At 48.6% G+C, this 22,468-nt stretch overlaps 1 protein-coding gene across 6 annotated transcripts in view; it reads left to right on the top strand.

Moving 5' to 3' along the window:
• Positions 1-5,203: 5,203 nt before the first annotated feature.
• DVL1 (dishevelled segment polarity protein 1) overlaps positions 5,204-22,468 on the top strand; it is a 135,659-nt gene continuing 118,394 nt past the window's right edge. For 3 of the 6 annotated variants that reach the window (XR_014158745.1, XR_014158746.1, XM_081870986.1), the window contains exon 1: positions 5,204-5,455. Coding sequence is in view for 4 of the 6 variants with exons in the window: in XM_081870986.1 (XP_081727112.1) it covers positions 5,286-5,455 (170 nt within the window). In the remaining 2 variants the exon portion in view is untranslated. Of the gene's footprint in view, positions 5,456-18,340; positions 18,484-22,468 lie in introns of those variants that run through there. The other 3 variants (XM_081870985.1, XM_081870987.1, XM_081870984.1) reach the window with 3 other exon arrangements.

The raw sequence follows: 22,468 nt of genomic DNA, 5'->3' as shown, positions 1-22,468 counted from the left end.
GCTCCTGCCAACCTAGCAGTTCGAAAGCACGTCAAAGTGCAAGTAGATAAATGGCGGGAAGGTAAACGGCATTTCCGTGCGCTGCTCTGGTTCGCCAGAAGCGGCTTAGTCATGCTGGCCACATGACCCAGAAGCTGTACACCGGTCCCTCGGCCAATAAAGCGAGATGAGCACCGCAACCCCAGAGTCGGCCACGACTGGACCTAATGGTCAGGGGTCCCTTTACCTTTACCTTTACCCACACTCTATTGATATCAGGCAGGTGCCTTCACTGTACAATTTTTGTTGCCTGCTAAAAACAGACTTGCTTAGGCAAGCCTATCCAGAGATGTAGAATGCTGGCTTTAATGTTTTAATCTGACTTTTAGCTAGTTGTTGATTTTAGTTTTTTAATGAATTAAATAGCTTTTAGTAGTAGTAGTTGTCGTCGTTTTACTGGTAATCTCCCCCCCCCTTTACAAACCACTTTGAGGTTTTTTTTGTTTTGTTTGCACAATCAAGCAGTTTATCAGTTTTGTGCGATTATTTCCAGGCTGTTTGTATTTCCGTGTGGGATTCAAATACCCAGTGTCTTGCAAAGCTCATCTCTACAACTGAGGGACAAATGGGAGCGAAATGAGTTACTGGGGATACTTCCAGACTGCTGGTATTTTACAGGAGGAATTCAAGTGTATATAGGGAGATGAACATTCGCTCAACAAATCCACTTTGAGAAAAAGAAACTAGCTTTTTGTAGTTAGGAAAGTAACACGGAAAGACGTTAAAAAGTCTCAGATTAGCGAATAGCAGGAAGGTATATAAGCATCCTGCAAGCAATTCAGGACGAAGGCTTGATAAAAGTCTGGATATAATTTTACCTTTGTGCAAGGAAATCAGGGTGAATGCTTAGTAATTTATAAATTATACTCAGTTTTTGACTTAGCTGGGCACAAGTTACGTGACTTATAAGGAAAGGGTTGTTTGAAATTAGGGTTTGGGTTGTTGTTGTTTTTTTAAAATAATTTGTTTTATTGGCCTAAGAAGAGCCCTGCAGGATCAAGCCAATGGCCCATCTAACCCAGTATCCTGCTCTCACTGTGGCAGAGCAGATTTCTCTGGGAAGTGTGCAAGCAGGACCTGAGTGCAACAGCACCCTCCCCTCCTGCACTTTCCAGCAACTGGTATTCAGAGGCATACGACTTCTGACAGTGGAACTAGAACATAGGCATTGTGGCTAGCAGCCATTGATAGCCTTCAGCTCCACGAATCCCAAAGGCTCCTGGCCTTCCCCTTGTAACAGACGTAGGGAACCAGAAGGCCTTCCTTTCATCGTGCAGGAGTCTGGCCATTTGGAACTCTCCAGTGAGATTCCCATGTGCTTGAGAAATGAGCTCTTTTTCGAGTTTGATGAAGCATAGCACACCAAGCTTAGACACATGGTACAAAATGAGCACATTGAAAAGGTCACCTTATCAGTACAGCCTCCACTGTTCTCTGGGACTAACCAAGCAACTAATCTGTGGAAATACGCTGACTTTTGGAAATAGCGACGATCCCATGGCCTTCTTGGGTTTTTTAAAGTAGTTCCTGACCTACTGCAGCCAGTAGATTCAGGCAGGATTTGCTGCAATGCCTTTGCTACACCCTAGTGGCCAACTGGTTTTTTACAAGCTCTCTGAACGTAGGGTTGTTGTATCGCAGTGTGCAGGCTGGGCTTAAATTTGCATCTCAGCCTGATTCCTGCACATCCCTTGGACTTGAAAAACTGTTCCTGAGCATGTGCAGAGTGCATTTTGTAATATGAAACCTGGGGCTCTCTGCATGCAAAGCAGGCTCTCTCTTCCACTGACCTCCTTCCCATCAACAACCCCATTAGCGTAACAGATTTGGGGGCTTTGACACCAGGCTAAGAAGGGAGGGCAGGTGTGTGTGTGTGTGTGTGTGTTGAAGTTGCCCACCCAGTAATTCAAAATATCAGAAATGGCTGCTGAGCACCAAGCCTTTGTCAATTGACATTTTCATTGTGGTCATTTGTTGACCACAAACTTGACAGGAGCCAACAGTGTGACGTGGCAGCTAAAAAAGCCAATGCAATTCTGGGCTGCATCAATAGGAGTATTGCATCTAGATCAAGGGAAGTAATAGTGCCACTGTATTCTGCTCTGGTCAGACCTCACCTAGAGTACTGTGTCCAGTTCTGGGCACCACAGTTCAAGAAGGACACTGACAAACTGGAACGTGTCCAGAGGAGGGCAACCAAAATGGTCAAAGGCCTGGAAACGATGCCTTATGAAGAACGGCTAAGGGAGCTGGGCATGTTTAGCCTGGAGAAGAGGAGGTTAAGGGGTGATATGATAGCCATGTTCAAATATATAAAAGGATGTCACATAGAGGAGGGAGAAAGGTTGTTTTCTGCTGCTCCAGAGAAGCGGACACGGAGCAATGGTTCCAAACTACAAGAAAGAAGATTCCACCTAAACATTAGGAAGAACTTCCTGACAGTAAGAGCTGTTCGACAGTGGAATTTGCTGCCAAGGAGTGTGGTGGAGTCTCCTTCTTTGGAGGTCTTTAAGCAGAGGCTTGACAACCATATGTCAGGAGTGCTTTGATGGTGTTTCCTGCTTGGCAGGGGGTTGGACTCGATGGCCCTTGTGGTCTCTTCCAACTCTATGATTCTATGATTCTATGATTCTCTCTGGGAAGGGGCTTTTCCATCCTATGCAGCAACCACACACTCCCCAGGCAACAAGATATTTTTCATCTTGACTTATTTTCCACCCACAAAGAGAGAAATCACTTCTACGTTGTTTCTGGAGGGGTGGGGCATCAGGTTCCATAGAAGATACAGATAGTATGGGATGTTATTTCTTCTGTATTTAAGACAACTCCTTTCCACGACCTCTTTTGAGGAGTGTACTGGACTCGCTTTCCTTGGAATGGGAATGGGCCCCAGGCCAAGTTCCCTTAATCTCTTGCCCTTCAGCTCATACCGCTGGCAAGCAGCAGCTTTTAAGGTTACCTGGAGAGGAGAAGGACAGCCCCAATGAGCTTAACAGGCATGGCTGGCTGAAACAGGGACATGCCACACAACTCAATTTTGTTACACGTCCCCACTTGCCCATTATATTATACCTGTATATAATATAATGCCTATATATACAAGCATTTATAACCCACTCTTTAAGTGGAAAAGGTCCCAGACTGGCCTACCCATCAATTAAAAATAACAACCTCACAGCCCCTGGTTTCAGGCTCACAATCTACAAATATGTGACACATATTTGGGGAAAAGCTCAACCTGCTCTTCCGTTCCAACCACTTACAGCAGTCTTTACATCATTAAAATTTCCACGTGTTTTACAAAAACTGTAAAACTGTAAAAACAAACGAGCCAGCGTAGACTATAAAAGCAGCAGTAACGACAATGGGTAATAAGACATTAATAGGACAATATTCTTATTTATTATATTTATTTGTTGCTTACTACAAAAAACCGTCTCAGAGCAACTTACCATTTAAAAGCACACACCTAAAAATATATTATAACAAAAAATACGCATCCATTGTAACTGACGATCTGCACCTTTTCAATATGAATTGTTCGAGAATGCTTGGGTGATCAAGTAGGTTTCCCTGCTAGCCTTTCTCCTACTTTCTTCCCTCATTTTTGGGGGTGTGTGAGAAGAGGCTCAGATGCGAAAGAAAGTGAGATACATCTATTTCAGGGATAAGGACTCCTTCAGGTTTCTCTATGTGGCCTGCAGGACTCTCCCCAAGCCACACCCCTTTGCCCTGGCCACACCCCTCAACCATTGGCCACACCCCTCTCCCTATGCCACACCCCTCCCGTTCCTCTTTTGCAATCGCCTGCCTTGGGGTTAGGCTGTGTCCTCGAACTCTGATAACGCTTTTTGTTTGTTTTGCTTGCGTGGATGGAGGCTAGAGAGGGGTGTGCCAGTATGTAGAGAAACGAGCTTGCTGTTCAAAGCATATAAAGAGCACCCGCTGCTCCGCCCGCTTTGGCTTCCAGCCCCGCCCACCGCTGACATGTGGCCCCTGGTAGGTTGCCTGGAAGGGAATGTGGCCCGGATCTCTTATCTACCTGCTAAAAAAAAATTTAAAAAATGAAATAAGAACCGCAGCCACTGGGCGACCTTAAGGCTGCTTGTAGAAACTCGCACCCCCCAATTGAGGGAAGCAGGAAGAGGTGGGCTAGTCACATGACACCCCCCCCCCCCTGCAAATCTGCTCTGTGTGACTGCAGGCAGGAGGGGTGATCGCGGAGATTTCCGCCCGGTGCTTCATGCAACACACTCAAACGCGTGTCTGGACGACCAGGGCGACGGGAGCGTTTTGTGGCAGGCGCCCCTCCTGCTGGATCTGACCCACGCGCGGCGCAATTGTCCCTGCTTGCTGCAGCTGCTGCTGCGCGCCTTTGGAACACGGGCGCGCCTTTTGCCCGCGGACGGGGGCGCGCGCGCGCGCGCGGTTGCAACAACAAAAAAACCAAAACCCCGAGCCGTGGCCCTTTAAGCTGCGTGTGTGGGGAGGAGACTGCCGAGAAGAAGAGAGGACTTTGGGTGTAGAGAGAGGGCCATTTGTGTGTGCGTGCCGAGGAGAGACCTCTGGTTTGCAGTTTGGGGAAGGATCTCCCTTCTTCTTTACCTCTCCGCCTGCAAGCCCGCCTTTGCAAGCCAAAGAGGCTCTTTAGATCTCCAGGTCGATCTCACCGTTGCAACATTTTCTTCTTATTAAGTGTCATTGCAATAAACCAGGATTGTGTGTGTGTGTGAGAGAGAGAGAGATCGGATACGGGGGCGTTGGGGAAGGCAAGGCTTACGCATCTCCTTTGTGAGTCTCCGGATTTTGGAAGCAGGTTTGCAAGGCAAGGCGGGGAGAGGAGATCGATTTTGATGCTTTAAGCATCCAGCCCCCAACGTTGGGGATAATGCATTCTGGCGAGCCCACCTCCAGGTGCCTGTCTCCGTCTGTGCCGCTAAGGGGCGGTGTGGGGCGTGACAACCCTTCTGCGTATGGCTCGCTACGGTAGCATTCCGCAGACACTGACATTTCCCTTCCTGTTTGGAAGCAAGCCTTGCATTGTAAAACGAAGGATCTGAGGGACTGGCACCTTGAACTTGGCCTTGATTCCCCCCTCCCTCACCCACCCACCCCCTTTTCTCTCCCCCCCTTTCTCTCTCTCTCTCTCTCTTTCCTCCCCTCCTTGGCAGATCTCCTCACACCCCCAACCTTCCCCTGTTCCCCCCCTCCCCTTCCAACCTCCCCCAACACCCCTTCCTTCGTCCATGGCGGAGACAAAAATAATCTATCACATTGACGAAGAGGAGACCCCTTATCTGGTGAAATTGCCCGTCTCCCCGGAAAAAGTCACTTTGGCAGATTTTAAAAATGTCCTCAGCAACCGGCCGGTGCATAACTACAAATTTTTCTTCAAATCTATGGATCAGGATTTTGGGTAAGTTGGCATTCTGTTTTTATTTGGCGTTGAAAAAAAAAATTACAAAAGGTGGGGGGGAGGACGTTTGGAAACCCAGATCTGCCTTGCCACGTTCCTGTGTGTTTGCATGATTGCCTGAACGCGGCGTGACTTGTGCCTTTCTTAAAATGTGGCGAGCTTTCAAATCTGCTGGGGTTTGTGAAACAGCCCCCACTCGCCCCTATCACCAGGTTTACGCAAAGCTACTCTGAATCCACACCAGAGGCTTCCCTCTGCCGTTATACATGTCAACCTTTGTGGGGTCGGGGGGGGGGAGAAGGGTGGTGTTTGGAAATGACATACATTAATATCACGGTTGTGAAAAAGGAGGGGGGGTGACATATTCCACCCTCCCCTTTGGGTGTCAAAGGAAAACTGGATCTGAAATTGTGGATTTCTTGCTTTCTGGTGGCTTTGATCAGATAAAGGGGACTCTCAGGGAAAGGGAAAGGCTCCCGATTTTACGTGGTTTACCATTCTGGAAGCGGTTGGTGAAGGTTTAAAGCCTGGAGATGATGACTGTGGGGCGTCCGGATTTCCCGAAACGTGGGTCTCTGGGGAGAATCGGTGGGTCCGCGATGATCATGGCTAAAAGTTCTGGGAGCAAAAAAGGGGGTTGCCTCCAACTCGGACCCTCCTCAGAGTAGACCCATTGAAATGAATGGGCCTAAAGTTGGTCATGTGCCGATCAATTCCCATGGGTCTGCCTCTGAGCAGGAGCAGCGCTGGATCCAACCCAAAAGGTGTGAGGGGCTTCCTTGCCCTACCTGCTCATAAAGGTGTTGCTTTCTGAAATTTGGATTGCCAGTAGGGGTTTGTGTTTGGCTTTAGACTTCTGGGGTCAGCTGTTTTTTAAGGAGATGCTAAGCCCCTCCACTGGGTATTTCCTGCTTACAAAGAGAGGTTCAGGGAGGCTGTGAGTGTCCCCTCTCTCAGATCTTTAGGAGTGGAAGGGGTGTGTGAATTTCTGTAGGTGCCGTTGGTGGGTGGGGCCTTTTTTCTTCCTTTTTTACTGTTTCTGCCATGGCAGTGCCCCAGAGATGAACAAATTGTAACCCAGGGAACAGCCATGGCTTCTGCTTTGGCCTCAGAAGGTCCCTGGTTCAAATCCCAGTGGCACCCCCAGATAGAACTGGGAGAGGCTTCCTGCCTGAAACTCTGGGGAGATGCTGCCAGTCAGTGTAGACAATATTGAGCAAGGTGGACTAAAGGTCTGACTCAGTGCAAGACACCTTACTATGTTTTGGTGTGGGCATATCCCTTAAATTTTGCTTGCCAAGGAGAACTTGGAATGCCTATTCAATTCATTTTGGCTCTCTTGAGAGGTGGGGAGACTTCCATCAGGAAGCACTGGAGTGTCTTTCTATTTATTTATTTTTTGCCCCCCCCCTTCCTGTTCATCCTCTCCCACTTGGGCAGCTGCAAGGCCTGGTATATGACAGTGGTCCTCCTTTAATGTCGGGGGGGGGGGGGTCTCTGTGAAGTGGGCCTGATTGCCCTCTTTTGGGGTGGGGTAGGAGCAGGATATAGAATTGTAGAGTTGAAAGGGACCCTGAGAGTCATCTAGTCCAACCCGCTGCAATGTAGCAATCTCTACTAAAGCATACCTTTAGAATCACAGAAGTAGTTTGCATTAGACCAAGCCGTAAAAATGGAGACATTTCCAGGTGTGCTGATGGTTGGGACTTCCTTATTGTTTCATTACTGGCTGGTGTCAGGAGATGGAACAGAAGACAGATGAAGAGAGTGCACAATTTGGGGGACCCGTTAGCCACTGGAATTGGTAATACAACAACAACAGGCGGTTGTTCCTCAGATAGGTAGAAGGAGGGACCATACTGCTTATGGTTTTTGAGAGGAGGGGGCGTATCGTCTTGTCTTGGGCCGAATTGATCACCCCACCCCCACCAGCAGTAGTGGACAAACGTATATAAATCTTAGCTGGCGGGAGCATGGCAGTCTGTGTTCCCCTGTCCAACAAAGGGGGTTAAAACAAGGGGTATTGTGGGTGCTGTGCCTTTTTGCATCCTCACAATGCTTCGCTCTGGGTGGCGGGTTCCAAAATCTCCCTGCAGGAGGTTGAAGAGCTTTTTGCTCGTCTCTGGGCTGTGGAGAAAGTGGCCGAGGTATGTCCAGTGGGCAAAGGGCTCTGCCAATGCCTCCCTTGTTGTTTGTGCATCGGGAAGGGAATTAAAGAGCCCTTTGTGCTGTGTCTCAGCTTGGGAGAAATCGGGTGAGGTGCATAATAGTTCATGTGCGCGAGGTGTTGATCTTTGGAAACATGTGTCTCTTTCGCTTACTTATCTGTAGTCTAGGGACACCTGCTCTGGGTGGTTCTAAAATTGCAAACTTTCTAGAAAAAGAGGCCTTGCCCCCTTTGTGGTGGGCAACTTGCATGTCTGAACGCTTCTGTATACATTTTTTTTAAAGCCCCGCTCATAGAAAACTAGGCTAGGAAGCTTCTCCCTAATATGCCAGTCTTCTTGGGGCAGGGAATTATTATTATTATTATTATTATTATTATTATTATTATTATTATTATTACTTCGCATCCAGGTGACTTCGGTCATGTGCAACCCTGCCATCAATCTGGTCAGACTCTGTTGCCTGCACCGACTGGCAGTAGCTCTCCGGGGCTTCAGACAGGGGTTATGCCCAGTGTTACCCAGAAATGCCAGGATTTGCATGCGAAGCAAGTGCTAAAACCACTGAGACAAGCCTTTTTCCTTAAGACATGAGAACATAGGAAGCTTCCTTATATTGAGTCAGGCTATTGGTCCATCTAACTTGGTGTTGTCTACACTGACTAGCAGTGGCTCTCCAGGGTGTAATATGGGGGTCCCTCTCAGCCTTAATTGGAGATGACATTGAAACTTGATCCTGGCATCTTTTGCATGCAGTGCCGATGCTCTGCCACGGAACTATGGCCCTTCCCTGCATTTAGGGACTAGATGAACCTTTGAGCTGACACAGCGAGTCTTTCCTTATGTTTCTACGGCGCAGACCTTTTTTAAAGAATAAAAATAGTAAGAAGCCCACCTTAAGGCCTCATGATGGCCCACACTCCCCCCAGTCTCTCCACCTCCAAGATCTGTATTGTCTGGTTTGGCACACAACCACTTGTTGGCATTTAGATAATTAAAAAAGGAAGGAAAAAAACCACAGGCCTCATCATCTCCAGCTCTTTGGATGGCAACCATGAATCAGCATTTGAAATCTAATAATCTCTTGGTAACAAGCCTCCCCTCCCCTCCGTGTCGGACGGCTCGTACCTGTATCTATTTCCGGCACTGCGATCTTGGTGTTGTGTGTCGCCTGCAAAAAGGTCAGACGGAGCGGAGGGAAGTGGAATGATGCAAGAGAGCCCCATGGAAAACAGATTTGTTTTATTCTGAGTGTTTTCCTGGACAGAGTCCTCTCAAGGCAGGGCATGGCGGCATAAACCCCAAAGCTGGAACAATTTAATGTTAGACTGCACACCCACCCACCCACCGTATCTTTAAAGTGCATTTGCTTCCCCCCATCAATATTTCTGGGAATTGTAGTTTGTTAGGGGTGCTGGGAATTGTAGCTCCATGAAAGGTAAGCTATGGTTTCCAGGTTTTGGTGGCGGGGCAGGGGGGGGGGCTGTTTTAAATTCATGGTGTATATGTGGCTGTTTTTTAAAGATTCATTTTAAAGATTTTTAATATCCATAAGAATGTAAGACAAGCCTTCTGGATCAAGCCAAGAGCTCACTTAGCCCAGCATTCTGTTCTCTCAGTGGCTAACTAGATGCCTGTGGGAAACCCATCAGCAGAATTCAAAGGATAAGCAATAGCATCTAAAAATATAAATGAGCCAGCATAAAATAAAGACCATGAACCACAGCATTAAAACAGTAGCATATTCAATATAATCACATCAGTTAAAATTCAGAACCTTCAGGTAGTTGCTCCCCTCATCGTCTGTGACCATTGGCCATGCTGGCTGATGGGGGCTGGAGTCCAGCAACATCCCAAGGGTCAGAGGTCCCCCAACCACTGCAGAAGCCCAGATATTCAGAGCCTTTTTGTACACTGAAGGGGCCAACTGTGCATCCCTTGGGGGGGGGGAGTGCCACACAGTAGGGGCCACCACTGAGAAGGCCCTGACCCTAGAAGTGATGCCACCAGGACAAGACTTTGGGGTGCCCCCCCTCAGCAGAATAGGCAGGAGGGGCCCCAAAATCAACACAGGTTCAAGTAAGTGAAGTAATTCAGTTTACACCTGAAGAGCAAAGTGTGTGTTGCTAGGTGTTCCCAGGCTAGCTGTCAAGTGGAAGACAGGCTTCCACATTTATTGATTTTTTTGCTTGCCATGGTAAGTGCGAGGTTTGCTTTCCTCCTAACCTTGGTGCTGTGAATCATTTCAGCAGTTGTGGAGGAGAGAAGAAGACTTGGATGCGCAGTGGCCAAACCAGTTAAACCCCCCTTGTCCACTTCCTTCAGTCTTCAAATTCCTCACCCCATTTATCTATTTTATTTTATTTATTTATTGCATTCGTTTCCCCCAAGGAGCTCGAGGTCACATACGTGGATCTTTTTCTCAGTTTTTATCCTTACGATAACCTTGTAAGATAGGCCAGGCTGAGATACAGCAACAGACCCACGGACACCCACTGGCCGTGTGGGGGATTTGCACCCTGGTCTCCTAGGTCCTAGTCCCGCCCTCTAACCACTGCACCACACTGCCTTTCCCATGCGGAACTGTTGCAACCCAGAAGCATCCGGGAGCGTTAGATCCTCACACACAGCAGCTGCTTATCTTAATTTCTCCTTCCCTCTGGCAATTAAAGTTCCTTAACCCTGCTGACATCCAGGACCCTGGGGGATAGTGATGGTGTTAACCTGCATCAAGGAGACGGTTGCCTTGTTGATTGCCTTGCTTCTGTGCATCAGCTGGATCGCTCTGCTGTCATTATGAGTTCCTGCTCTTTGCTTGGGGTTAGGGACATCGCAAGCTGTCTTATGCCAAGTCATTTATCTGACTCAGCATCGTCTACACCAGGGGTCTGCAACCTGCGGCTCCGGAGCCGCATGTGGCTCTTTTACACCTTTGCCGCGGCTCCGGGGCGGATACTAGCGAGGGGAGGAGGCGCATTGTGCGCCCCGACACTCCCCACTGTGGCGGGCGCTGTACTGGCTGTGACGTCACATGGGGGCGGTGCGTGTGTTAGTCACGCACCGTCCCGATGTCACCTTCCCGCCCGCCCACTACATTGTAAGGGGCATGTACGCTGGTCACTGTTTTGAAGGGGAGTGAAGAACACACACACGAAAAAAGGTAACTTGTTAATTTAACGTTTATTTCTATGAGGAGGAGTAATTCTGAGGGGTCAAACAAAGAAATAATAAAAAAGTGACAAAAAGTTATTTTTATAATGACGAGTTTTGCGGCTCCCAGTTTTTTTTTTCCTTCGGAAACGGGTCCAAGTGGCTCTTTTTGTCTTAAAGGTTGCAGACCCCTGGTCTACACTGAACGGCAGTGGCTCTCCAGGGCTTCAGGCAGGCAATCTTCCCCAGCCCTCTCCTGCCTGAACAGCCATTGCCTGTCGGTGTTCACAATATTGAGCTCAGTGGTCCTATGTCTTACAGGAAGGGCCATGGGTGGGTGGTAGAGCATCTGCTTGCACGGAAAAGGTCCCAGGTTCAGGCTCCAGTATCCCCAGATAGGGGTGGGAATGGTCCCTAGCCTTAAGCCCTAGGCAGCTCCTGCCGTCAGTGCAGACAACACTGAGCTAGATAGATCAGTGGTCTGACTAAGTAGATATGCCTGTGGTTGTTTCTATGACTGACAGTGAATCTCGGGCACCCACTGCTTCCTGATCCTTTTAAGTGGAGATGCTGAGGATTGAACCTGGGACCTTCTGCATGCAAAACCAGGGCTCTACTGCTGAGCCACATCCCCTCTTCAGAGCCCCCAGTCTCCCCTGGCAGGGCTTGCCTAGGATTTGAATCCCAGAATTTGAATCTCCCTGCTGTCAGGCTCTTGCCTCCTAGACCATGAGTAGGCAACCTAAGGCCCGGGGGCCAGATGCGGCCCAATTGCCTTCTCAATCTGGCCCGCGGACAGTCCAGGAAGCAGTGTGTTTTTACATGAGCAGAATGTGTCCTTTTATTTAAAATGCATCTCTTCCTGGTGTTTTTACATGAGCAGAATGTGTGTTTTTATTTAAAATGCATCTCTGGGGTATTTGTGGGGCACAGGAATTTGTTAATTCCCCCCCCCCCAATATAGTCTGGCCCACCACATGGTCTGCGGGACGGTGGACCGGCCCACGGCTGAAAAAGGTTGCTGACCCCTGTCCTAGACCAATAAGCCCCATGCTTTGTCTGGCGTGAAACCCCACCACCTTGGGAGAGCGGTTTTGAAATTCACAGTCCAGACCCAAAGGTCGTTTTCTAAGCTGCTTGCAGGGGTGGCCATGGTGTTTTTGACTGCAGTTGTTTGGAAGGCTAGCAAAAGTCAGGATCTTGTGAAGGCTGTTAGATGGGAGCTTGTATCTCATTTGATGTGGTGGCGGTACAGATTTCAGGAGTCGCTCCCCTCTCTCTCTCTCTCTCTCTCTCTCTCTCACACACACACACACACACACACACACGCCTTATCTGCAAGCAGAAGCCTGGAAAGACAGACACCCTTAAATTTCTAATTAACGGCCGGATTATAGACCGTTGTTACAACTGACTTGGGAGCCATTGTAAAAAATTGGATTTACAGCTGGAACAGCCATAGGCAGCTCTAGGTTGCTGATGACCTCCAGCTGCCTGGAGTCAGGCAAAGAGAGGCTGAACGTGCAAAGTGTCATTATCTTCCTGTACCAGAGTCTCCCTGATGGAATCTCGGGGGCCGTCTCCAGTGCTAGCCTTGCTCAGGGTAGGCCCATTGAAGTTAGTGGGCATGAGCGACCTGGGCTCATCAATTTCAATGGGACTTAGCTGGATACAACCTGATTTATAATTGGAAGAGCCTTCCAGATCTGAGCCAGGCTCCATTTAGGCCAGCGTCCAAGAGAGGCCAGCCAGTTGTTTCTAGGAAGACTACAATGCAGAGCAGAACCATCATGGCTAGTAACCATCAATAATAGCCTTATCCTCCAGGATTGTCCAGCAGATCCTCTTGCCTATGTAGTTCAGCAGTCCCAGGTTCATTCCCTGGCATCTCCGGGTAGGAATGGAGAGCTGCTGCAAATCAGTGTCGAAAGCGCCAACCGGCAAGTCAAATAAGAATAATGTTGGCATCTGTCTGTCTCAAGAGACAGTGGAGTGCGTCTCTAAGGGTGAAGCCAAACCACTGCACCAAAGTGACCTCCCTGGGGTGCAAGCCTGGGTGGTGTGTATGGAGGTCCTGGGCTGCCCAAATGACAGGACCCCCTCTCAGCCTCACGGATGTGGTCTAAAGAAAAGCAGAGCAAGACGTTTGGCACCGCTTTGGCTGCCGGAGTTACCGGAAGGAGGCGTACAAGGTGCCATCCAACTGTTTTAGGGACTCCAATCCAGATTTGTGTAGGGGTTACTATTTAGCCTTTTCTTCTCCCAAAGACGTCCCACAAGGCAGCGGAGCTTTAGGGCCAGAGTTTTCCTTCTCCTAGATGGAAATAAGAATAACATAGTAAGTTATCATAACTTCAACTTGATTTCTACCATATGTAGGATGGGAAAGATGCTGACACCTCATGAGGTGCTGGAATCCTTCTGCCATGCCTGCTAATTTTTCTCCCCTCCTTCTCTCTCCACATCCTTTCACTCATAATTACGATGGAACTCCCAGTTTAGCTTTCACCAACAGGAAAAAAAAAACAAACTTCCCCCCGGATATTGTCACCGGAAGCAGTACAAACCTGCGCCAACTTCATAGGAGCAAGAAGTTGTTTGCAAGCGTGACTGTGGTGTTTGGGCCTTGGGGCCTTGGCATCCCTCTTGAGGCACTTGTATTGCTAGTTCTTCCCTTCCTCAACTCTGTAATTTCTAAAGCTTCTTCATTAGTGCAATTTGCATGTGTCTGTTGTTGTTTTTAAGCCTGGGACTGAGAATCAGCTGTGCAAAAGGGTCAGTATCGTAATGGCAAAGAGCAGAGGCAGTGTGTGTGAGGGGAATCAGCATTGTTCATATTCCTATACAGTGGTACCTCGGGTTACATACGCTTCAGGTTACAGACGCTTCAGGTTACAGACTCCGCTAACCCAGAACTAGTACCTCGGGTTAAGAACTTTGCTTCAGAATGAGAACAGAAATCGTGCTGCGGCAGCGCGGCAGCAACGGGAGGCCCCATTAGCTAAAGTGGTGCTTCAGGTTAAGAACAGTTTCAGGTTAAGAACGGACCTCTGGAACCAATTAAGTTCTTAACCCGAGGTACCACTGTAGCAGGAAGGCATTGATGACTGGTGACTGCTTGCTATGCAGCACATTCCCATCTGCTCAGGCAGGAACTGAGCAGAAGTGGAGTGCAGTGGCCTAGCTGATGGAAGTTAGGCAGCAAAGGAAACAGAAATCTGGGCTTTGTGGCTGGCTTGAAATACATCTGACTGAGAGTTCCTGCTGATTTTTGTTGTTTGCTGCGAGCTTCCTCCTGCTTAGTCTCAGTGTTGTCCCTTGTAGAACTCAGCCAGGAGGAAGAGGATGGGGACCAAACTAGAATAAGCTTGGCTTCTCATTGGCTCTGTCTCTGCCTATCATCGGCTGTGGCTCTGTCCACTGTTGGGTTTCTTGCCTTTTGCCCCACCAGCCACTCACAGAATTAGGAAATTATAGAGTTGGAAGGAACCCCAAGAGTCATCTAGTCCAAGCCCCTGCAATGCAGGAATCTCAACACATGGTTCCTCATCCAATTTGAAACCACACCAGACCCTGCTTGGCTTTGCAAATGTGCTAGCTAGCGAGGGGACCTCTGCCTTTCTCACTGGCCTGCAATGTTTGGAAGCTGCTGGCACAGAGACATTTTGTGCGTGTCTTTTCCCGCTAAAGAAAAGAATCCCAGCGGACTTGAGTGTCCTGGAAAATATTTCTTAATATTTTTTTTCTCTCTCCCTCCGCCCCACAACCGCCCCAGCCCGCCTTCTTCCTTGTAAGTGGTAATTAGATTCCCCATTGCAGCTTGAAATGTGAAATGAAGGCTTGCTGCAGACTCCCGTTCCTGGCTCTCTTACAAGGTGGCTGTGTAGGGCTGTAATTTGGCAAGTGGTTTCCAGCTTGGCAAGCGGCCTTTCTGCCACTGAGCCAAAACAAGAAGGGGGTGGGAGTTTTGTGTCAGGGAAGCAAATGGTGTTGTTGACTCTTTCTTTCCGCAACACACTTTTTTTTTGGGGGGGGGGACCGAGTCTTGCAGGGAGAGCAGCTTGTCCGGATCTGACTTAGCAGTAATGCACATGTTGTCACAAGGGCACGGCCCTTTTCCTGGATCCTCCTGAAACAATAACCAAAAGACGTAATAAATAAACCCGCAGCTTGGGAATGAAATGTGCCGCTGAGTTTGCTCCCGGGCCGGAATAACAGAGGCAGAAAGAGAGCTGGAGCTTGGCCAGTATCTGGGCGCAGCACAGCGACTGCCCCGTGTCAGTTTCCTAAAATATATTTATGTATGTATTTCAGCAGAATGCTTGGCCAGGACACCGTTGAACCATCGTTGCAGAGCTGGCTGCTTGCGAACTGTCCTTGTTGCGGTTCTAAGCTCTGATCCGCTGGCAAAGATGGCGTAACAACGCGATTCTCTGCCTTGGCAGGTGGAAGGGGGGGGGAGGAGAATCCTGAGTAGCTGCAGTTGTGCAATCAGGTAGTTTTCAAACTCTGGACTTTGTGGGTTGCAGCCAACTAAGTGGACCCATTGAAAATCATGAACCTATGTTAGTCCTGCCCGTTATTTAATTTATTTATTTCCAGCATTTGGATCCCACTCGTCAGCCAAAAAGGCCTGCAGAGTGACTTACGTACAGTCCAAAAAAACCCGTCCTTACAATCTTAAAAAACATGACACACAAGGGAAAAGGGACAGGGAGGGAAGAGGAAAAGCAAAATCAACGGTCAGACGTCAGTTTCTAAACATGTGTTCCTATAATGAAGAAAGGATGACACGGTTCAGGGGCAAAGAGGGGTCTGATGCTTCCTGTCTCCCACTGAGGCAGCTTGGTGGAATGGTTGCCCCCAGATGACTGACGGGACTAGCCTGTCACAGCAGAACTGATGGAGGGAGTTCTGCTTCCCAGCTCTCCCAGTGCTGGAATCAGCGGGTCTACTATGAGCGGGACTAGCATAATGGTCTTATTGGACTCCTCCTTCTTTTGATGGGTCAGAATTGCTTACTTCAAAATTGCTACTGGTGTGTGGAGGGGTGTCGCCCAGCTCATTCTGCAAAGTGGGGTCCCAGGCCTCTGCCCCATAATCTGGCACCCCGTGGCTGCTGCTGCTGTAGTCCCAGAAACCCCACCAGCGCCCACTGTCTTGAGGAGGGTGGCCACATGATCGATGCCGTACATTTGAAGCCCATTCAACGCACATTTTAGCCACTTGCCTCCCCTCCTTGCAAAGAACCCTGGGAACCGTAGTTTGTGAAGGGTGCCGTGAATTGTAACCCTGTGAGGCTGGAACTACAGTTCCTGGGATTCTTTCGGGGGCTTTAAATTTGCATTGGGTGTTTTTTTAAAAAAACATATGGTGTGGATTTGCCCTTGCTGTACAGAAGACAGCTCTGTCTGACAGCTGTGTTTCCCCTCCTCTGGATACATGTTGATGTGAGTCACAAGTGGGGAGAGTTGCTGTTCAGGATCTCCCTTTGGTTTTCCCACCAAGGCGTGCTTGTTCCCTGTGAGAGCAGGATGCTGGATTAGATGGGCCTTTGGCCTGATCCAGCAGGCTCTTATCTTCTTAAGGACTGTCTAGTTCAGGGGTAGGCAACCTTTTTATACCTACTGCCCACTAATGCATCTTTCTGGATGGTAAAGTTTCCTTACCGCCCACCAGTGTGCACTGGAAGGCAGATTCAGCTTGTGCCGTAGAACCCCCTAGCGCCCACCTAGAATCCTGAAATGCCCACTAGTGGATGGTAGGGACCAGGTTGACAACCCCTGGTCTAGTTTAAAGATGGTTTGAAGTTGCCCATCAACAGTGAGTATCTGGATAACAGACTGAACAGGCACACAACCCACCTGTTCGCAGGCATCCCAACTATATTGAGATATATATTGTGTTCCTATTTAAATCAGAGTAGCTCTTTTTCTGCTTTTGCATCTGTACGTCTCAGAGTTTGCAAATGTTACACAACACTGACATCCTCTTTCTCATTAATTGGTCTGATCGTTATTTTTAAGTGTGTGCGTGTGCATATGTTAGTCTTCATTGTTCACTTGATATGTTGTGAGCCACTTTGGGCACAGTTTTATGGACAAGTGGCATACAAATAATAAAACTGTAGAACTGCAGAGCTGGAAGGGACCCCCCAACTCCCTGCAAGGCAAAAACTGCAGCTAAAGCATCCCTGACAGATGGCCCTCCAACCTCTGTTTGAAAAGAACAGGTGATTATGATGTAACCTGGAAAGAAGGCAAGACATGGCTGGCCGGCATCCTGAACAGGAGGGCTCCCCAGGGCAGCAGTTTGTTGCAGGCACTACTTTTATCCTTAAAACGCCCAGAGGGGACTCAGAAAACCAGGACTGTGTTTTGCAAGGTTTCAGCAAGTAGAGGCTGTTCTTGGTAAACCAGGGCAGTTGGAGCGAGTGCATACAAATGGGGATCGGGTGAGTTTTTGGAACTCCCCCACCCCAAGAACTGTGGGAGCTCTAGTTGAGATCTTGCAAAGCTACAGTTCCCAAGCACCCTTGACAAATGACAGACTTCCCAGGCTTCTCTGTGTATGTGAGTGGGGAGTCATGTTCTTTAAGTGGACGGTGTGTCTGCTGCCTGTGGCTAGCTTTCGAAAACCATTTCTAGCCATTTCTCCTTTGCCGCCTCCCCAACAGCCCTGAGCAGGAACAATCTCTCTTGTGGTCTGGGTGCGGCACGTTCTTTTATTACCCGCGGATGCTATGAAAACACAGCCAGGGGATGCAGGGGACGGGGCCCTTTTCCTGTGGCTTTTGTGCTCTGGGGGGGAAGAACAGCTAAGCAAAACAAATCAATCAGGGGGCTCTGATCTGTGCGGCCCTCCCCTCTGAGTGAGTTCCCCGGCAGCTCCGTGTGCGAAAAAGGTTGAACTCCAGGCATTGAAGAGGTCCGGGTGTGCATGGAGAAATATACAGTTTATTGTCTTTGATGCTCATTCAGCTTTGAATCTGCACCTGATATGTGGACAACTTCCACTGGTATTCTGCAGGGAATAGGATAGCTCAGTTGGTAAAGCATGAGACTCTTATTCTCAGGGTTGTGGGTTTGAGACCCATGTTGGGCAAAAGGGGGTTGGACTAGATGACCCTCGTGATCCCTTCCAACTCTTAAGATTCTATGATTCAACCGTGATTCCGTCTCTATGTTAGCAGTAGAGAACCTTCTGGGCAACCCTTGGGAGAGGGCATGGGTGGTGGACTCTCCTTCCTTGGAGGTTCGTACACAGAGGTTGGATAGCCATGTACCAGGGATGCTTTGGCTGTGTCATTCTTCCATTGCATGGGGTTGGACTAGATGACCCTCAGGATCCCTTCCAGCTCTACAGTTCTGTGACTCTGTGGTTGGAGAGCTGCATCACAAAATTCAGACAAGAGCAGATCTCGAGGGTTGGCCGTGTTTCGGTTCGCATATCATTTCATTGCTCTCACTGAGTTCCCTGCAGTGAATGGAAGCTGGCTATATTGGAAGCTGACTTCTACTGAGACAGACGACTTCTCCATCTAGCTCTGTTTCAGCAGCTCTCCAGCATTTCAGGCAAGGGGAGTCTTCCCCCAGCCTTATTGGCGATGCTGAGAATTCAACCTGGGACCTTCTGCATGCAAGACAGATGCTCTACCACTGAGCTGTGGCCCTTACCTCTGACTGCCACCAGCCACTGCTCACGTGGGATGATGCGAGTTGTAGTCCAACATTTGCAAGGCACCAACTCGGCTACCCCTGTATTAGCAATAAGTGCACTCAAGACACAAAACCGGCTGCCACAAGATGTCTTGGGCGATTGTCTTGGGCAGCTTCAAAAGAGGGATCCGGCCAGTTCATTTAGTGGGGAGGTCTGGTTTATCAGTGGCTATCATCCGTGACAGCCCAGTGGAGCCTCTTTGTTCAGAAGCAGTTTCCCTGTGAATACTCCGTGGTGAAAAGCAATAATGAGGAGAGGGCTGTTGCCTCCCTGCCCTGCTTAGAGGCTTCTGGATTGGCCACTCTACAAAGTGGAATACTGAGCTTAGATAGGCCTTGGGTCTGATCCAAGAGGCCTTGAAATGAGCTTGGAATTGGGAACTTGGAAATGGGAGTATCTCTCTTGTGAACTCTCAGTAGCCTCTGGCACTCCCCAGGCAAGGGTGTGTTGATGGACCACCTAGCAGGCTCACATTTCGGAAAATATCCTAGTCAAGGAAGCATCTGTTGAGTGTAATGCTTGAAACATCTGCCTTTGGGGAACTGACATACCTCCCTGCCTCCAAGCACCCATCAGACACCTTTTCTTTTCCCATGTAATGCGGGCGGGGAAAAGAGATATTTCTTTCTCTCTTCTCTCTCCAGTGCTTGTAGGCTGACAGCAGGCAGAAGAGGTCAAGCGCACCCTGTAGCTGTAGCCGAGAATCTGTACCCTGATTTCTCCAGAGGGAGAATCCTCATGTTCACACTCCCCGTTCGCATTGGGCTTTTAGAAAGGAAGAAAGCTAAACTCAGGAAGAAAGCTAAACTCAAACACTTCCCCCTAGCATGCTATATTTCTGTGTGCAGAGAGAACTGTGGGTTGTCCTCTTTCCCAGTAGAACGCCCAACCTTCCCTGCACATAGAAATCCAGTATGCTAGGTGGGGCCAGTCAGAACTAGCCCGCAGAGCAGGGAAGAGGAACCAATGGCCTTTCAGATGTTGCTGAACCACAGTTCTCATCAGCTTCAGCCACATCAGCAGCAGTCAGGGATGATGGGAGTTGTAATCCAGCAGCACCTGGAGGGTTACAGGGTTCCCATGCTTGCAGTGTTTCCCAAACTTGGGTCTCCAGCTGTTTTTGGACTACAACTCCCATCAACCCTGACCATTGGTCCTGATAGCTAGGGATGATGGGAGTTGTAGTCCAAGAACAGCCAGAGGCCCAAGTTTGGGAAACACTTCTCTGGTCTACATTCCTGACAGCCTCTCCAACTCTGGGCCTCTGTCCACTTCCTGGTTCAGCTGTCTAAGAGAGGAGACCACCTCCTAAGGAAACACGAAGTAGTAATTTAATTTAATTTAATTACAATCAATCAATCAATCAGATGTTCCAAAAAGGAATGTTGCAGAGCTTGGAAGGCCTTTGGAAAACAGCAACAAAAAATGATCAAGAGGTTGGATGTCTCCCTTATGATGAAAAGCCACAACATTCGGGGCTCTTTAATTAATTAATTAACAAACATTTAATTAATTAGAGAAAATACATAGGTAAGGGAAACATGAGAAAAGTGCATAAAATAATTCACATTGTTCAGGAAGTGGCTAGAGGACCAATGAAGCTGAATGTTGGAAGATTCAGGAAAGATAAAAGAGATGACTTTTACACGCAATGTGCAAAGTTAAGTTTAGGATTTGCTCCTGCAGGAGAGGTAGCAATGGCCACCAGATTGGATGGCTTTAAAACAGAATTAGAGGAAATTCGTGGAGAAAAAGGCTTTCTGTAGCTATTGGCCGCAATGGCTATGTTCTGCCTCTGCTGTTGGCAACAGTATGCCGCTGAAAGCCAATTACTGGGAATGGCAGGTGGAAAGAGTGGCTGTTTCGCTCAGGCCACGCTTGCGGTCTTCCCACACGGACATCCAGTTGAGAACAGGGTGAAGGGCTTATGGCCCAATCCAGCAGGGCTCTTACAAGTAATAAAATGTGATTAGAATTTGAGCACCAAAGTATCTCCTAACACCTGAAAGGCTGAAGAGTGGGCAGACATGTTCCGATGCCTAGAGGCCTCAGGAAACCCATGGATCCTTTTGGCTCTGTTTGAGATCTCTGGTGGCCTCACCCAGCTGTCCAAACAAGGACCACTGCGACAGGGCTTCCTTCAGAATCTGGGCTAAAAGTCTGGAACGGTTGGTTGTCTTCTGACAACTGCCATTCAGCACCCTCCAGTTCTAAAGAGTTTTGTATTATATAGCATGCAAGAGAATCAATACGGATTGATTTTTCTTTTGGTGTGTGCAGTTGTCTGAGCATGCAATTTTCTGACTTGGGGGCGTGAGGAGGGTGTGTTTGCTGCCTTTCGCAGAGTTGGACCATGTTATATTTTTGAGATTGCAATGGATTTCTCCCCAGTCGCTTGCCTCTTCTGAAATGCAATTGAAATGTCTAGCTGTCCATCTTGGGGTCATCTCCCACCGCACCTTCATAGGAACATAGGAAACTGCCTTCTACAGAGTCAGATTGGTCCATGTAGCGGCTTTCCAGGGTTTCAGGCAGGGGGCATTACTATCCCTATCTGGACATGTCTGGGATTAAACCTGGGACTTTCTGCATGTAAAGCAGATACTGTACCCCTGAGCTAAATCTCTTCTCTCTCTCTCTCTCTCTCTCTCTCTCTCTCTCTCTCTCTCCTTTCGTCTTCTCAGCTTCCTGGAGTTCCTCACTGCAGAAATTATGTTTTAAAAAACCTTGCCTCCTCCCCTCTTCCGCAGCTATAGATAAAGGCTCTTTGGAGAGAGAACAATTTTATTTCATCCTGCCTCTTTAAGTATGAAAAAGAATTCAAAGCTCCTCTCTCAGGTGTGAGAGGAACTCCCCTTCCCCATGTCTGGGAATGGAGTTTTCCACGTGGGGATGTGTAGCTCACAACAGGAAAAGCAAGATGGGCCACGAGAAAACCTGTCTGAATAGGAAGGACTTAACCTGCATGCAAAAGGATAGCAAGGAGGAAGTCAATCTCGCCTCTCTTGGGAGGGAATTCCACAGGGAGCAGCCACAGAAAAGGCTCTGTCTTGTGTCACCACCAACCATGCTTCTGGTGTTGGTGGGACCGAGAGAAGGTGCTCACCTGAGGATCTTAGCACATGGGCAGGTTTATATAGAGCAGGCTTCCTCAACCTCGGACCTCAAGAAGTTTTTTGGCCTACAACTCCCATGATCCCTAGCTAGCAGGACCAGTGCTCAGGGATGATGGGAATTGTAGTCTCAAAACTTTTGGAGGACCAAGGTTGAGGATGAGAGATATGAATGTTAAGAGTTTTGTGTGAGAATCTGTGCTCTCTTGTCAACTCAGATATTGACTTATATTTGCATAAATAGCTTATCTCGGTGTATGTGGCTCCCGTGCCACCATGTTGCATTTGAGGTCTTATTAAAAGAGGAACGCAGACTTGACAACCCTGGAATCTGCCCCTCTCTTCAGGACCTGGGAAATCAGATGTTCCTCTCGGAGTCCAGATCTGGATGATTCAGTGGGCTCCTCAATGGATAATCCTGAGTCGAGGTCATTATTGGAGGAATTGCATTGGGCGAGCGGGCACACAAAAGAAGGTTTGGCCTGGTTCCCACTAAGATGTCAATAGAGGCTTGTATGCTAATGAATATTGGCTCTGTGTTGGCAGGGGTTGGGGAGGGACAGCGGCGTGGCCTTTGGCTCAGCTCTGTCTGTCTCAAGCATATTTTTGTTGCACAAGGGTGTTCTGTTCTCAAGTGCGGGCACATCCACGCGTGTCTGCCCCTTAACAGTTAATTGGAGGCGACAAGCTGGTGAGCAAATACAGAAGTAAAATGTTCATGGAAGGCCTACGTCCTTGCCTTTGGTCATGTGCTCAGAGGCCCTAGGGTGCTGGCCGACCGCTGAGATGGGTGGTTGTGTAAGGTAAAGCCAGGGGAGACGGGAGTGGGATGAAGTATGCTGCAAAAGCGCGTGGGCAGCTTCCTA

This window comes from Podarcis erhardii, assembly GCF_964252035.2.
Source record: "Podarcis erhardii genome assembly, chromosome: 7".
Taxonomy (NCBI): Eukaryota; Metazoa; Chordata; class Lepidosauria; order Squamata; family Lacertidae; genus Podarcis; species Podarcis erhardii.
The sequence above is the reverse complement of the archived record's forward strand: the minus strand, read 5'-3'. Positions and strand labels throughout refer to the sequence as shown.